Source organism: Megalobrama amblycephala, linkage group LG12, assembly GCF_018812025.1.
Source record: "Megalobrama amblycephala isolate DHTTF-2021 linkage group LG12, ASM1881202v1, whole genome shotgun sequence".
NCBI lineage: Eukaryota > Metazoa > Chordata > Actinopteri > Cypriniformes > Xenocyprididae > Megalobrama > Megalobrama amblycephala.
The window spans coordinates 39,505,416-39,517,653 of record NC_063055.1 but is presented as its reverse complement, the minus strand read 5'-3'; the positions used below and the strand labels follow the sequence as shown (position 1 = coordinate 39,517,653).

Below are 12,238 nucleotides of genomic sequence, written 5' to 3'. Positions count from 1 at the left end.
GCTGTGTTACTATGACGAATGATTACCTCAAAATGTAGAACGGTATGTAGAACGGAACCTCTCACACTTTTGCTCACGTGCCAGCGATTGTCACGCGGACCGTAGGCTGCCGACCCGTGGTGTAATTGAAACGCTTAGTTTGTGATCAGTTCTGTAAACTGCCCACCAACACAAACTTTAGTCTTTGATTGCGTTCCATGTTTCAGGTGTATCCTTTCAGCAGGACATCCATTATTACAGCTGTCATATTGAGCAGTGTAATTATGCCCATTCAGTTTTCTATATGTGGTCTGTTTCTTTCCCCTTGTATGGTCTCTGATATCTATTGTAACTTTCAAAATGAAGAGATGTTCTGTCAGTATCAGTACCACAGCTGTTTACACTGTTGTAGCTCTATGGATGAAGCAATATGTTAGTTCCTACAGAGCTTTAGTTAGGCCAAAGAGTTATATGAACATATCAGTTTAATGTGTTTTAATCCTGTTTCACCTGTTATTTAAACAGTGGTCATCTGTACATGCAGTTTTTATGTTAAATATAGGAGTCGACCTTGGGTTTTTTTAATGGCTGAGCTATATTATTTTTCTGCTTGGGGCACAGAAATTACATACAGCTGGTAAAAAGAAATATTTACAACCTCGCAAACTATACCAGTTTGAAGTGTTTCATTTACAGTCTTTTGCATAATTTATTGCCTTATCAGTTAATAATTTGGTCATGTAGGCAGATCCTAATATCAATGTCTTAATATGTTATATAAATATTGTGTAAGCAACACTGTAAATATTCAGGTACAAACCCAAAGAGATTCTGAGCTCTTGGGAAATGCTGGAATATACAAGATTATATAAGCTTGCATATGAAGGGTTGATCTATGTTATATAACATCAGAGCACACAGCCAAGCAATAATTGGTTAGTTGACATGATATATGTTTGGAAAGCTGACATGTCCTGTTTAAATGCATTGAATAATCATACTTTAAAAATGATCAGTCACACCATAGGACCATTTGAAATGAATTAGTGAAGGGAAAGTGGCACATTCGTAAACCACACCCACAAACCAGCAATTTTAATTTAATGTCAAGCAATTGAAATCATGTTGAAGATTTGATCATAGGTATAAATCCTGTAAAGTGGCCTTTAAACACATCAAGGACACACACACATACAAATGCCCCAGTTACACAAGAGCGTTCTGTCATCAGCATGTCAGGCTGCATTACTGTGTGCTGCAATGTGCACGTGAAACTGAGCGTTTTCACATCTGAAGCGCTGAATGAACATTATTAGCCTGTTTGTTTTAATCATTATTCTGTTCAAATCAAATCAACCAAAACTCACTGAGCCAGAAAGTTCATTTTGTCCAATATCTGTGGTAAATATGTATGTTTGTGCTCATATGGAAAAATGTTGTAATATTTCTATGTTAAATATATATTTATTATAGCTGGAGCATTCAAATAAAGTATAAGATACATAGAATTTAATATAATATATAAAATAAACTGCATGAAATACTATATAGAACTTGATTTTAGTCATGTGTGTGTGTCTGCTCCAGCAAAACACTGACTCATGCGCAGTAGAGGGTGAAAATCTGTCTGTTCTACTTCATTTCTCTGTCAGTTATAACATGAATCACTTGTGCATGAGCGTGTGTGTGTGTGTGTGTGTGTGTGTTTAAAGTGCTCCTCCAGGCTTATGCTCAAACAGAAATCTTTCTCTCTGCGTTATTCTATTTCCCTTCATCCATTCCTACTGTTTGTCTAGTGTCTCTCTTTCTGCTCACGTGTCTTTAACCCTACATCTCACAATCCCTCTCATACGTAAAACGTCCAGTGCATAGAAACACTAACAACAGACAGATAAAGTTTTTTAAAATTAGCAGTAATATGCAAGGTTAGAAGGTGAGTGTTGTACCTGCAGCGATGGGTGACTCTCTCTCATCCAACAAATGAATGGCGCTGCTGGCCAAAACCACACTCTTGTTCTCAGAGGCTGAAACACACAGAGATAGAGATAAAACAAATAATACAGAAGAGTCCGGGGGTAGTTGTGACCCTCTTTTTGCTCTAATGTCTCACTGTGTGTTTTTTGTGTGCTATATATCTTAAGCTTTAATAGAATTTTCTCATATTAATCTGCTACAAATTAAAATAATTTTGAAATGTACATATCATTAAACTGTTAATTAATTTCAAGTAAGAATGCTGTTGTTTACAACCTATCAACTACAATCAGCTACACTTCAATAAATTGTATTAAAGAGCCAACCAGTTTGAATTTTTAAAGAAATACATTAAGCATGGGATAACAATTATAATATAAAACATTACAGCTTTACAGTGCCAAATATCGGCTTATTTTCCCATCTTTGCAAAAGTAAAAGTTAGGTTATATCTCTCCCCGTTTTCTCCCTATCTCTGTTCTCCCTGTTTGCTTCAATACAAAAGAGGAGATTTTACGCTTTCAAAAAAGTGTGGAGAATCCATCTGTCCTTGTATTGTTCTGTAATCTCATCTCATGATCAAAAAAAAAAAGTGCCGCCTTCATAATTAAAACAACTCTATTACAGCTGCTGTGATCAAAGTGAAATGTGAAAAGTGTCTATTGCTGTGTTACAAGTAGGTCTGCTCACGTTGCTCATCATCAGATTTCTCTTTATGCATTTTTTGCAGCATTGTGCATTATAACCAATCACTTATTGGTTATCGCTTAATCGCTTATGAATGCACTGGCCAATCAGGGGTGTTTAGTCATCAGTGATAAAGAAATCTACTAAAAATGCTGGAGTTTTGTTCAGTGCACGCACTAATTGACTGAATTTGGAAACTGCACTCTTGCAAATTCAGAGTACAAATATGATGTAGTGTAGACAATTTCAATGAATATAATGAGATTTTTTGCGAGAGTGCAAGAACTCCGCTTGGGGAACCAGTGATGGCGAACGTTCTTTGCTCACTTTCTGTATATAATTTATTCCCAGTCTGAATAGCCTTTTTGTTTTTCGTGCTACTAAACTAATGTCACGGTGGGTTGCAGACATGCAGACGAAGATGAAGAATGAGATTCAATACGAAGGTTTAATAATTATAAAGAGACAGGAGAACAGGCAGCAACACACACTTAACATTGACGATACAGGACAAAGAACTGAACACAAACAAGAACTAAAATACACACAGGTAAATGACAAACAGCTGTGAGGGTGGTTGTGTCCATGGTGACTGATGAGTGGCGGCAAGGTGGAACAGGGAACGTGAGACAGGAGTGACAACAAACTGAAAGTCCTTGAACAGAACATAATGGTGACAACTAACCAATGTGAAGTCTTGATTTTCTAATGCGTAAAAAGCAATAAACTAATTCAATAATGGTTCTTGTTTTGTCTGTGCAGAATGTGTTGTGCCGTTTCCCCAAACACAATTTATGTATTCAATTAATCAACTTTAATAATCATTATCACAATATCAAGAGCAACGATCGTCAATATGATTTCTGTCATAACATTGCAGGCCTACCCTGTAATAAGTTCCTGTATTTTTATTTTTTGTAGTAACATTATGCAGTTGTTGTGTACATAAATGTATATGCCACCTTTGAGCAGCATTAAACAGTCTGTGTAAATAAACATGCAGATGCAGCTTCTTTTCCACCTTTGAAGTGTAAAGATGGTTTTTGCTGATGTTGATAAAATATTGGTAATATTCTAGTATTTGATTGATTTAAGTAATTGGGGTAATTATTAAAATTGCCTTTACAATGGAAAAATCAATTCCAAGGGGCAAATATTCACTTCTGACTTATTGAGATTCTACAGTACAATGGTGCCACATCACAGTCATTTCCTACTTCTGTTCACTGTAAAGAACTAGTGTCTACTTTTTTTCTATGCTCCATCATGCCTTGTGTGAATTATAGGGGTAGCTTCCATTAAACTGTAAACAATCAGCTTGTTTAAATGTTTTAATATAAATAATAAGTATCTGAAAAAAAAATAAAAAATAAGTACAATGAGGTGACATTTTTCTTTTCACCCTCCAACCACTGAACATCAAAATGAAATGTCTAGGTTACATAAGCAAACTGGTTCCCTGAGAAGGGAAAAGAGATGCTATGGGGAATGGGCATGGCAATTCTCATGGAACCGGGTTACATACGTAACCTACACATTCCCTTTCTAAGTGGAACTTCAATGCTGCATCTGATATTGACACTATCAGGAACCAATACCCAAAATGCCATGCTGAGGGATTGCCTGTCTCACTTAAACTGAGAATATGCACAAACATAATGGGCATATCATAAATTGACTCTACGGATTACTTAGCCAGCAAAGCGTCAAACCCAAAGGGAGCATCCAAAATGACTCATATAGGCTGTGTAGTGGCACCACTCCGTAAGCCAATATCTTCCAATAGTAGGAGAAGATACCCAAACCTCTATGTTCTATAGCAAGGGAAGTCCCGGCCTTTACAACCTTCCTCCCTCCCTTGTGGGATAGACATCAGCCTTATAAGGCCCCAAGAGCACAGCTCTAAGAAAAAATGGCTCAGCTATGTCAGCTTCTTTTACCATGATAAAGCCCTTAGGGAGAAGCTGGCCAAAGAGAGAATGCTAAGAATACATCTAAGACCTTCGATATTACCACTACTTTCAGGGGGAGAATGCAACCTTCAGCTTCATCAGAAAGGATGCAAATATAAGAGCAGCATAATAAAATCGCCAAAGACTCTCACCATCAAAGTCAAAACCCCTAGGGAGGCAGCATGAGAGTTTGAGCGCTACTTAAATACCATAGAGCAATTAGGATTAGGGAAAAGCACTTATGCCCTGCTTGAGCAAAGGTACTTCTCCAGGATCCAAAAAAAGAATATATTCACTCATAACTTAGAGTAGTTAGAGTAACTTAGATGAGTGAATATAGTCTCTTTTTTTGGATCCTGGAGAAGTACCTTTGCACAAGCAGAGCATGAGTGCTCTTCCCTAATCCTAATTGCTCTAGTAACTAGGAGGGATGCTTCCCGGCACACTACCTCTACTTGACAGGTTTTTTGAATATGGATCATATTAGAGAGACCTTATGCGGTACTCAACTGAAGGAGAGCCATAACCCTACTTCAAGACCCAACAATAGTTGGGGAGGAAGGTAAACTAAAAAGGGGATACAAATTGCACACCATACTTCAGCTGACCCTACTCAACCCAAAGGGGTATCTTCAAGAGCATCTAAGGCGCTAAAAACCTCAGTAATTAGCCCTCCAGGCTACAACCTCTGATATTGGTGCTCCTCCAAGGGGGAGCCTACATTCTTGCTTTCACTCATGAAAGGAAGGCAAAAAAGAGCAGGACATATATGCAGTTTGTCCAGTAATTCTCATCCCCCAGGCTCTAAAAACTTAAGCTTTACTTAAAGACCCCAATGCACCTGGAGGATAGCAGCTTAACCCTACCTTGAGTAAAGGCATTCTACATAAGCCCTGCTATAACTAGCACTTCGTCTTTGCTTTTAGCACCAGACCATAGTATGTGACAGATAACAATGAGGGACACCCGCAGGCTTACTTCACTTCTTGCTAGCATTGTCCAACCAGGGCCAAAATAGTCCGCCCTTCCAAAGGGGAACTATATCCCTAAACCTAACCCTAATAGCCCTATGTAACTCCATTCACCTTGCATCAACACTAATGGAGTACCTAACAAGCAACACATTCACAGGGGAGTGTAATTCTACTTTAGACCCTAAGATAGGGGAGAATATAGCTCAACCCTGGAAAAAGATACTTCCAGGATATCAAAGTGGACCAGGAGAGATACAAGAGACAATCAACCTCTGCCCACAGCCACTGATCAATGCCACTCTCACTTTAGGGGCAGGTGAAGGGGGCAGGAAGTCCTCAGACATATGCCCATCCAACCAAAAATGCATAAGTAATAAGTAATCAAGTAATCAAGTACTGCCTAGCAGTACTTGATTACAAGTGAGAGTTTGAAACAAGTGAGAGTTTCCAATTCCTGTGTTTCTTTTAACCAAAAACCTGCTCCATTCCTGTGCCAATTCTGTAATGGTTACTTTGAAATCCTCCCTCAGGTGAGGTCCATGAATAATACTGTAGGATCTATATATCATCTACATTCTATCAATCTGGCCCTGGACCAAAACTCCAAAACCCCTTAAAAGGTGGGCCTGGAGCCCTTGCAACACCTGTTTGTCTCAACAACCTCTTCAGAGCAGCACTGCTGAAGAGAGATTGGGTGGATCCCATGGTGTGCAGGTCCGAGGTGCAACACCTGACTTTAATTTTTTTTTCTTTCTTTTACAAGAAAAAAAGACAAGCGAGAGGTGAGCTCCCTTAATGCAGTTTAAACAGTGAGCACATTCAGCTCCCTCAAGAGCTAAACGCTCGCTTCGTTGGCAAGGTGGGAGCCTTCACCGAGGATAAAACATCAGGGGGAGAGAGCTCTTAAGCAGCTCTTCAACTGGTTCATCCTTACATATCTTTACTTACACAGTCTCTCCATACGTGAATAGTTTGACTACATAGGAGTGGCTAAACTAGCTGAATACAAATTCCTTCATTATCTCAACAGCTTAATGCGGAAATCTAGAAGGAATAAGGCTCATAAACTTTTATGCAGGGCAGCGGAGGAGGCAGATTAATATTATTATTTTTAATAACACCTGCCTCAACTCCCTCTGCATCTAATTCCTCAGAATTAGACACACCACATTAACAGTCAGGTTTTTAAGCAGCCACAGAGTGGCTTCCCGAACTGACATAAAAGCAACAGAGCTAGCAGGAGAAGCCCAAATAGGGGAAAACTCCCGTCAGAATCCTCCCAAATCTCTGCCTACAATCCCCGCGATAAATCCTGTCTTGCCACCTCGGCAGTCATGGCACCTGAACCGCAAAGTGCAAATGCTTGATTCTCTTCCCTCGAGAGAGAAAGAGAGAGAGAGACAAAGTCAAACAAGGGTAGAGCTTCTCACAGCGAATGCATCACAATGAATGCATTCAGTTCCCTCCAGTGCCGAACATGCTCCGGCATACATTAGATTCTTATATTGAGAGAGAATCAAGCAATAACAGAACCTCCTACCGTGAATGCATCGCCATGAGTCCCTCCCATTCCCTCGAGAGCCAAACGTGCTCTGTTCAAACACTATATTATAGCAGGCTTAACAGAGCTTACTGCGAATGCAATGTAATGAGAGCACCCAGCTTTTATCTTACATGTGCATACAAACAAGCTCCTGAAGACAAAAAAGCTAATGAAATATATTATAGGCAACGTTTTATAATCTAGCGTTAGCGTCAGTTCTGGCAGGTCACGTCAGTCAAGCTTGCATCAGCTGACTCCCAGGTGACTTGCGTCTACCTATAGGAATACGACGCCTATTACGGCATCATATATAAGCTCCTCAGTATTATCAGCAGCTATTGCATTTCTCAGGAGCAAATTACCCTCCTCCATCCCCAGCTCCTCCTCTCTTCAGTCAGGATTGGCCTTATTATTTCCCCTGAATCAGACTAATTCTCGAAAAATGTGTATGTTAAATCATGACATTTAATGATATCTGCATGTTGGTCCTGTTCTGTTTACCCTGGGGGGTTTATTGCTGCTCTCCCTGCTCTTATCCATGCTAGGCTGCATGGATGCGCAGGGAGTTCTTGTCCAGAACAGAACCATACCGCCAATACAAACTCTATGCATTATCTATCATATTTGACGATAGTGGTCCTGACAGAACTCACAGTTGCTCCGCTTGTGAATTCATGGACTGTCGTGAGCCAATGAATTGGCGTGTTTGTTAGACATGCTTCAGACAGAGGTCACGCTGATGGCATTCCCCATAGCATCAATATCAGATGCAGCATTGAAGTTCCACTTCAAAAGGAAACTTACTAGCAATATGACTGATGTGTCAAATTTTCCTGTGGTAATATCTATACTATGTACCATAATTTCATGTTGCATGAATCGAAAATGTTCTGTCATTATCTGGAACATTGTTGGATATTTCAAAGTGCCGACTGTCATTTTGACTGCCAAATTATACTTCCCTGCATTAGAAACATTCCAGAAAAAAACTGATAATAGGGATTAAAATTGAAAAAAAGGGAAGAAAATTATGTTTTAAAGCTCCCGTGTCAAAACAATGGGAAAGAGCTATGAATGAGGATTTGGGAGGAAAATGAGAGATTCACTCTAATGCATTTCAGTCAGTTATTAATGGGATATGTCATTAAATAAGGAGAGTAGACCACAAAAGTGCAGTCTCTGTTGTCTGTTCCATATTGTTACATTGAAAAGAAATACACAGAACACAGCAGACTGAAAAGAGCCGGTTAAACTAGTAACTGGTGTCCATGAATATACTGTTGTATATGTAATATAACTGTATCTAAAAAGGTATGTCCATACAATATCATAATCACCTGTGTTGAATGGAAGGGAGTAGATAAAGGTGCCAGGCACCTGTTCAGCAGCCCGTTTGTACCACAGAGGAAAATGATCAGCACTGAACACCACCTCCTTATCCTCTGCTGTCAGGAAGTCTCTTACAACACACAACACACACATTACCTCATTATTACAGGGTGTTATAAGAAGGATGTTAAGCTGATAATAGCTGACATGCAAAGAGGGGTAGTTTAGATTTATTTTTTGGTAGCTTTCATTATTCTTGCAACAACAATTGCTCAAAAACAACAGTATGTTGCCAGTGTTGGGGAAGCTATTATGGTATGTAGTTTGCCAAGCTACAAATTTACGAATAATAAATAAAAGATAAATAAAAAAAGTTTGCAGACAAGCTACTTTTTTTAAGTTCCCTTTTAAGTCAGTCACATCAATGCTTTACTACTTTCTGATGCTATGAGAACTCTTCCCAGGAGTAACAAACACTGAAGCATATAACACAATGCCAATTCAACCTATTTTTGGACTTGAGGGCCTTCTTTAGGATATTGAAAAAGTCTCCATTTAAGATGATCACTCAGATACACAAATACAGTAACTGACTTGAAAGGGTTATAAACATAACCTTGTTTCCACGATAGAAGGGAAGGAGAAGCTGTTTATAGTTGCCACACTACTGATAAGTCCCTTTTTAGAAACTGAAGTGGTTCCTCCCTTTAGCAGAAAATCCTGAGTAAGAAGACACTGCACTCCTGAGTCTGGTGATGCTCAGATAGAGGGTGGACTGTCAAACGTCATCTGAAATGTCACAATGTTGTATAGCTTCAGAGATCACTTGTGGGGGGATTTACCATAGTGTCAGATACTTATGCAGCATCTTGTTCTCTTCTTTCAGGGAACCAAGGTTATGTCCATAAACAAGACATTAGCTATACTGCAAATTACTAGGAAAAATATTATTAATATTACATATGAGTTTGAGGATCATTTAGGATGAAACTGATTCACTATAATAAATTCTAACATTGCATAAGAGAGGGAGGTCTTTGATGGAAAACATCTCAGGTTACGAATTTAAACTGGTTCCATGAGAAGGGAATGAGATGCTGAATCATGGTGTTGATGCTATGGGAATGCCTCCAGTGTGACAAGTGTCTGAAGCACATATGAATACATTCCAAATCTATTGGCTGACAAAGCTCAGGTGATGTACTGTAGTGCATCACCCTTCTCAGGGAACCGGGTTACATTTGTAACCTGAGGAATTCCCTTTCGAGGAATTCCCTTTCATGCTGCATCATGGTGTTGATGCTATGGAAACATTAATACCCCAGCCACCATACTGACCAAATGCCTGCCCAACCAAGCTGTGAATTAAGGTAAGCACAGGCCTAGTAAGCAAAAAAATATTAACCCAAAGGAAACAGCCTGGGATTAAAAACCATGCCCATACCATGGATTTTAAAACTGTGTAGAAAGGTGCAAGCAGCTAAGTAGTCTAATGACCTCAGACAAAAGACCAGACCCTCTACGAAAGTCCCCCCTCAGGGGCAAAAACCATTCACATCCTGGTAAGACCAAGCCCCATGCTTCAAAGAAGATCTCTTTAGAATGACAGATAATAGGTTCTTAACTATCTCTGGTCTTAAAAGAAAGCAGGGCCATAGGAATCCCACTTTGTTTGCCTGCCCAACCAAGCTGTGATGGCAAAGAGACTTTGTGAGCAAAGTTATTAATGCAGAAGAAACCAACCTGGGTTTAACACCATGCCTAAGCATGGGATTTTAAAAGTGTGCGGAAGAGACTAGCCCACCACAACACTAAATACTAGCAATCTGAGCAATCTATCAATCTAGCAATCTATGTGTTCTAATGACCTCAGTCAAAAAAACAGACCTCACATGGGCACTTAAATAGCGGGGCCTCAGCCCTCCTCTTGCACCGCCTGTAGTTCTTAAAACACCTGCCTGCCCAACCAAGCTTTGAAAGGCAATCGCAGACTTAGTGGACAAAGTTATTAACCCAAATGGACCTAAGCCTGGGGTTACCACTATGTCTAAGAATGGGATTTTAAAAGTTTGCAGAAAGGTCTAGCCTGCCTCAACACAGAGTTACCAATAGAGAGAGCTCTAGCAATCTGAATAGTTTAATAACTTCAGTTTAAAAACCCAGATCCCATGAGATAGTCCCCCCTTATCTCATATCTTGCTGAAAAGTCCTTAGAAACAGAGTATTGGGGAAGCATGCAGACCTAACCTTGGTCACGCTTACAGCATAATGACTGCACCATCTGCAGGAGGCACACCATCCGAGCCTTAGTCCCTGTTCATCTCAACAGCCTTAGTTGAGAAACTGGAATCTATGAGCTGGTACCCCGCAAGTGAAGTCACCTTTATTTATAAAGCGCTTTATACAATACAGATTGTTTCAAATCCGCTTTACATTGATAACAGGAAAATTATTCAATGATGCAAACAGTACGTTTCAGCTTTACAGCAGCTCTAAAAAAAAAAACAAAAAAAACAGTGTCATTGAAAGTCAGTTCAGTATTGATTCAGTTCTGTTGTAAAGATTAACTAATTTAATAATTGTTGATTTCATCCATAAATCAGTTCTGCAGAAAATACTGATGTCATTGTCCAGCTCAGTTCAGTTCTCATACAATAGTGTCAGTGCAGTCAAATCAATATTGTTGAATATTAAGTGTCCCCAGTAACCCTCAGGGGCCAGACCCAAAGTTTCCAAATCTCTGGCCGGGGGTAAACAATCGATCCCTACACACTTGGGGAAGCTCCCAAAGAGTGTTGTCCAGGTGAGACACCAGATCTGAGAACAAGACTTGGGCTGGCCAGAACGGAGCCACTAAAAATAGGTGGAATCAGTCTTGTCAAACACAGGACTCCCAGGAACTCCCAGGAACAGAGCGGTCAGAGGAAAGGTGTACAGACAAAGCCTTGATCACATCTGTACCATGGTGTCCAGCCCCAACGGAGCTGAAGGTGTAAGGATGAACCAGAGGACACATTGGGTCAACTCCTCTGAGGTGAACAAATCCACTTCCACTCGGCCATACCTCTGCTATGTGGACTCCACCTCCTGCAAGTGGAGCCTCCATTTCCTGTGCCTCACCCCTTGCCTCAACAGGATGTCCACTCCCAAGTTGCATGCCCTAAACTGTAAACTTCTCTCAGGGAAAATAGTCTGTATTCTGCCCAGAGCAGGATCTGCTGCACCTGCCTAAAAAGGGTGATCAATGCCATGGGTTGGCCGGCCATTGAGAGCCGCACCCCTAGCCTGTGAAAGAGGCGTCCATCGTAAGTGTCTCGCGAAAGCAATCTGGGCCACACATTCCCTCTGATCTGCTGGAGACTTCAACAATTATGCCACGTCAGGGCAGAGATAGCCTGCTAGCGTCTCTTCAACTCAGGACAATGTAGTATAGACATACGCAAATAATGCCACATTCAAATAATTCAAAGTGGCAAAGGTGATGATGCGAGATGAGTACAGGTTCCTCCATGGTATTGACACCTCGATTTGGAGATCAGGGAAAAATGGAAGGTTTCTTGTTTCTTCTTGAAAGCGTTCATCCAACTTACTACAAGGTACTTCTTTGGTACTTACATTTCTTGATGGCCAATGTATTTACCTTGAGCAGCTCTTCAAAAGCTGGGAAGAGGGATGAGGCAGACTCAGAAATCCCTGCTTCTATTTTTTTTTTAAACCAAATACATATTCAAAATTAATTTCCTGAAAGTTAAATGCAGTCAGTAAATCAACCAGACAAGGTATTACACAGCCTGGAGGAT

At 40.1% G+C, this 12,238-nt stretch overlaps 1 protein-coding gene across 3 annotated transcripts in view; it reads right to left on the bottom strand.

Annotated features, from left to right (window-relative positions):
- cacna2d3a (calcium channel, voltage-dependent, alpha 2/delta subunit 3a) overlaps positions 1–12,238 on the bottom strand; it is a 127,576-nt gene that overhangs the window by 32,794 nt on the left and 82,544 nt on the right. For all 3 annotated transcript variants that reach the window (XR_007187640.1, XM_048211103.1, XM_048211104.1), the window contains 2 exons: positions 8,447–8,568; positions 1,926–2,003 (listed from right to left, as the gene is read on the bottom strand). Coding sequence is in view for 2 of the 3 variants with exons in the window: in XM_048211103.1 (XP_048067060.1) it covers positions 1,926–2,003; positions 8,447–8,568 (200 nt within the window). In the remaining variant the exon portion in view is untranslated. The remainder of the gene's footprint in view (positions 1–1,925; positions 2,004–8,446; positions 8,569–12,238) is intronic.